The sequence below is a fragment of the Haliaeetus leucocephalus genome, unplaced genomic scaffold (assembly GCF_000737465.1).
Source record: "Haliaeetus leucocephalus isolate CR32 unplaced genomic scaffold, Haliaeetus_leucocephalus-4.0 Scaffold175, whole genome shotgun sequence".
Taxonomy (NCBI): domain Eukaryota; kingdom Metazoa; phylum Chordata; class Aves; order Accipitriformes; family Accipitridae; genus Haliaeetus; species Haliaeetus leucocephalus.
In genome coordinates, this window is record NW_010972611.1 from 1,001,198 (window position 1) to 1,005,025 (window position 3,828).

A 3,828-nucleotide genomic window follows, 5' to 3' on the forward strand; every position below is an offset into this window, starting at 1 on the left:
AAAAGGGGAACGCCCCCCTGCCGCTGCAGGGGCTCAGGGTGGAGGGGGGGAGGGTTGTGCCCCCCCCAACTCCCCCTCGGTCTCCGCCGCCAGGAGCTGAGCGCAGCCACGTAAACACATCGAATGGCTGGAAAATGTGACGTGTGCCAGGGGCTCGGGACCGCCGCCTCCCCCCACCCCGCGGGGCTGCATCCAGCCCAGCGTGGGCGGGGGGGATCCCCCAAAGTGGCTGCTGGCTCGGCACTGGCACCGTTCCTGGTCCCACCAGCCAGAGCTGCTGGTGACGAAGGGGATAAGGGGGAGCCGCATGTGCAGGGACGGCCAGCAGCCTGAGCAGGGCTGGGCCGCTTTGGCTGCCCCGGCCCCTCAGTGATGCCAGTGGCGGGGACCAGCCAGCTCCCCAGCACCCTGCGGTTTAACCAGAAAAGGGGGTGAACTGGGGGAGCCCCCAGGAGCTGCTGGCAGGGGCCAGGTCACACCTGGTGTGAAGAGGAGGTAGAGGAAGGGTCACCAGGAGGCAGATGTTGGCAGGCGATGGGTGATGGCTGACAGCAGCCGCCCGAGGGGCCTGCTGGGAGCCGGCAAACGTGGCGCTCGGCCGCTCTGTGCCAGGTACAGTCCCCCCTCCCTTCCTGGCAGCGCTGCCAGGGTTCCCTGTGACCAGGTGGGAGCCAGCGGGGAGGAACGGCACCGTCTCAGCAGTGAGTGCTTGGCTGGGGCCCTCTGGCTCCATGTCCGCCTAAGCCCCTTCTGAATTTCCTGGGAGCTCGACCCAAGGTGCTGCCTGCAGCCCCTGCCTGTCCCTGCTCCCCAGTGCCCATCCCAGCCCCGGGAACACCCCAGCCCCACAGTTCTCCCCTCCCGACCCATTTCGGTGGCCAGCTGGTGAGGTGAGGGGGGCAACTGTTTTGACTTCAAACGACAACGTGGAGGGGAATCTCACATGGAGCCTGGATGCCTTGCTCTCTGGCTGGTGTTGGTCGCAACACTCCCCATGTACCCAGGGCTGAGCGCCGTCCCCACGGCCTGGAGCTCCTCTCCGTCCGTCCCCCCCCACCAAAAGGAAGGGCTCGTTAATCATTTCTTTTTAATTGGGATTTTGTACACAAACATTTCAGTTAAAAGCAACCCCCCCTCCCCGGGGCAGACCAAGAACTCAGGGCATGTTCAAGAGTTCAGGGAACAACCGCACGTTGGGGTTTGGAGGCATCTGTGAAGGACATGGCGTCCCCAGGATGGGAGGGACTGCACAGGGCGGCACAGTGCAGGCGGACCTGGTGACACTGGTTCCCCATGCCCGGGCTCGTCCCAGCCCCCTCATTTGCAGTGGCACTTACGCAACAAGGAAGATGGCACCCAAATCATTGAGGGTGAGCAGCTCCGAAATCAGAGTGGGGACTTTCCGGCACGATCTGCTTCCCACCCGTTGGGTGCTGCCCACACCCACACCCCCGCCGCAGCCCGGAGCCCTTTGGCGGTTCCTGTCCTTGTCAAGAGGTAGTTTTGCAAGAAAAGAAAAAACAGGAGGGGAAGGAGCTTGCCCTGGGCACCGATTCCTCCAGGGATCGAGCAAGTGCAGCCGGCAGAGCCCCAACGCCACATCCAGCCCCGCAGCCCCGCTCTGGCTTGGGCCCCGCCGTGTTATTGGCACCACCGAGCTGTTCTGGGGGGGATGCAGGACCTGAGAGACACCCCCACACCACGGGGAAGGCACAGGCTGGCCCCAGCTCTCCCCTACGTCCCTGGGGGAGGACAGAGCAGCGTAACAAGGCACATTGGGGGCACAGGGACAAGGGACACATGTGCCTGGTTCCATGCTCCCACCGTCTGTCCGTCCCCACTACCTTGCCTGGACAGATGGAGCGGCTGTTTGGTGCTCGCTGCTCCTCCCCGTGGGCTCTGGGCCCCTTTTGGGGTACAGGACCAGGCTGCAGGGCCATCACTCCTGCTTGGGGTTCAGCATCAGGTGTTGCTCCCACTCTGCCTCCACCACTTTGTAGAGCTCCATGGTGGCTCGGGCATCCTCCACCGAGGAGTGACCATTCTTCCCAACCTGTTGGGGACAGAGACGGGGTGTGGGCACAGCCTAAGGCACCGCTCCGACACTGGCTGAGCAGGAAAAAGCCCCCCTGATGCTGTGGGGGCTGAGCTGAGGGGTCCCTCCTCCCACGGACTGGCTTCCAGGGAAAGGGAAACTGAGGCACAGGGCTGCCTTGTTCCAGGACTGGCAGCAGCAACTGAACTCGGGATGCCCTGGTCTCAGGACAGTGTGTGAAACCCCAATCCTTCCCTGGGGATGAATCTCCCCTCTCCTGTCACCCCAGTGCAGCACAGGGGGATCCCCATGCCACTCCCCGACTCTTGGAGGAATGTGGGGAGCTCCCGGCTGAGGCAGCAGCCTCGCAGCGGCACCCCGTGGCGGCTGCCGAGATCCGGGAGGAGGATCCTGCCAAGCTACCTGAATGTCCTTGTGCAGCAGCTCCTTGGTGAGGCGCTTCAGGGAGATGGAGGTGTTCTCAGGGAAACCACCCTTACGGTTCAGCAAAGGGATTTTGGACGTGTCCCGGGTGAGCGCTTTGGGGTGGAAGTACTTGAGCGCCTTGAAATCGTTGTAGATGGCGTGGCCGACCACGATCTTCCCAGAGAGGATGCGCAGGATCTGAGGAAAGGGGATGAAGAGGCGGGGGGGCAGGGTGGTTAGGACACCCGGCAGCCCCGCATGAGGATTTCTGCCCCACAGCAGAGGGCTGCTCGTGCTCAGGGATGTGGGGCTGCCCCACTGCCAGCAGGGGGAAGCAGACCGGTGCAAAGACACGGGCCTGAATGGGAGCAGTGGCAGTGTGGGAAGACGTTCCCTCTGCTGCAGAGGCCAGAGGAGGATGCAGGCAGCCCTGCGAGTCCCCGCAGCCTGACGAACCCCCAAATGGCCTGAAAAGGCCACGAGACAAAGCCCCCAGCCCTGTGTCTATCCCCCCCCCCCGGGCTGTATCACCCCAAAAATGCAGGCAAGAGCACACCTCTCGCTGGGCCTTGCTGAAGGGGATGGCGTTCACCATGTGCTGCCGCCGAATGCCACTCCAGCGGGTGCGGTAGTCCACGATGGGAGCGGTGGGACGGATGTATTGGTCGTACATGACGTCGCCCTGGTAGCCCACGATGCTGCAACGGGCCAGGTCGCTGGTACGCCCACCGGGCCCTGTGCCCACCATCTCACAGTCTATAGCGACCAGTTTGGTGGGCTGCGGGGGAAAGCTGGGGGCTTTTTGGTTTCTCTTAGCTGTGCCCCAGGCCGTCGTCTTTGGTTTCGAGGACAAGCCCGTTCCTTTGGAACCAGGACAAGTGGTCGCACCAGGCGGGGTGATGGAAGTGGGACCGTTCACTTTGGGGCAGGGTTTGGGCTGGATGGAGGTCGGTTTTTCCGGGCCTTTCCTGGTCGCTGCCTCCTGCTTCTTGTCCCTCCTGCCCCTGGGGCCCGGTTTCTGCCGGGAGCCCCTCCCGGGCGGCGGCTGGGCCACCGGCAGCTGCTTCTGCTTCAGCACACCCCGCCGTTCCAGCGTCCGCCGCCGCTGCAGGAAGCTCTTGTGCTTTCGGTTACCGGTCTCCTTCTTCCCGGGACGCTCCGAAGGGGCAAAGTCCACGTTGAGGATCAAATCCGACATGACGGGGCCCGGCGGCGGCGGCAAAGGGCTGGGGGAGGGGGGCGGGGAACCGCCACAACCCCAAAGCAGCCGGTCCGGTCCCGTCCGGTGCTGCCCGCGGTGGGGAGAGGCAGCTCGGCACCGGGATCCCCCCGGCACCGACCCGCGAAAGACACCGACCCCGCCGCCG

General features: G+C 64.4%; 1 protein-coding gene across 1 annotated transcript; it reads right to left on the reverse strand.

Moving 5' to 3' along the window:
* Nucleotides 1–1,140: 1,140 nt before the first annotated feature.
* ISG20L2 (interferon stimulated exonuclease gene 20kDa-like 2) lies at nucleotides 1,141–3,787 on the reverse strand. The gene is made up of 3 exons (XM_010564114.1): nucleotides 3,018–3,787; nucleotides 2,459–2,659; nucleotides 1,141–2,053 (listed from the first exon to the last, which is right to left on the reverse strand). The coding sequence occupies exons 1-3, from the start codon at nucleotides 3,657–3,659 to the stop codon at nucleotides 1,940–1,942; spliced, it is 957 nt and encodes a 318-aa protein (XP_010562416.1). The 5' UTR covers nucleotides 3,660–3,787; the 3' UTR covers nucleotides 1,141–1,939.
* Between the last annotated feature and the right edge of the window lie 41 nt (nucleotides 3,788–3,828).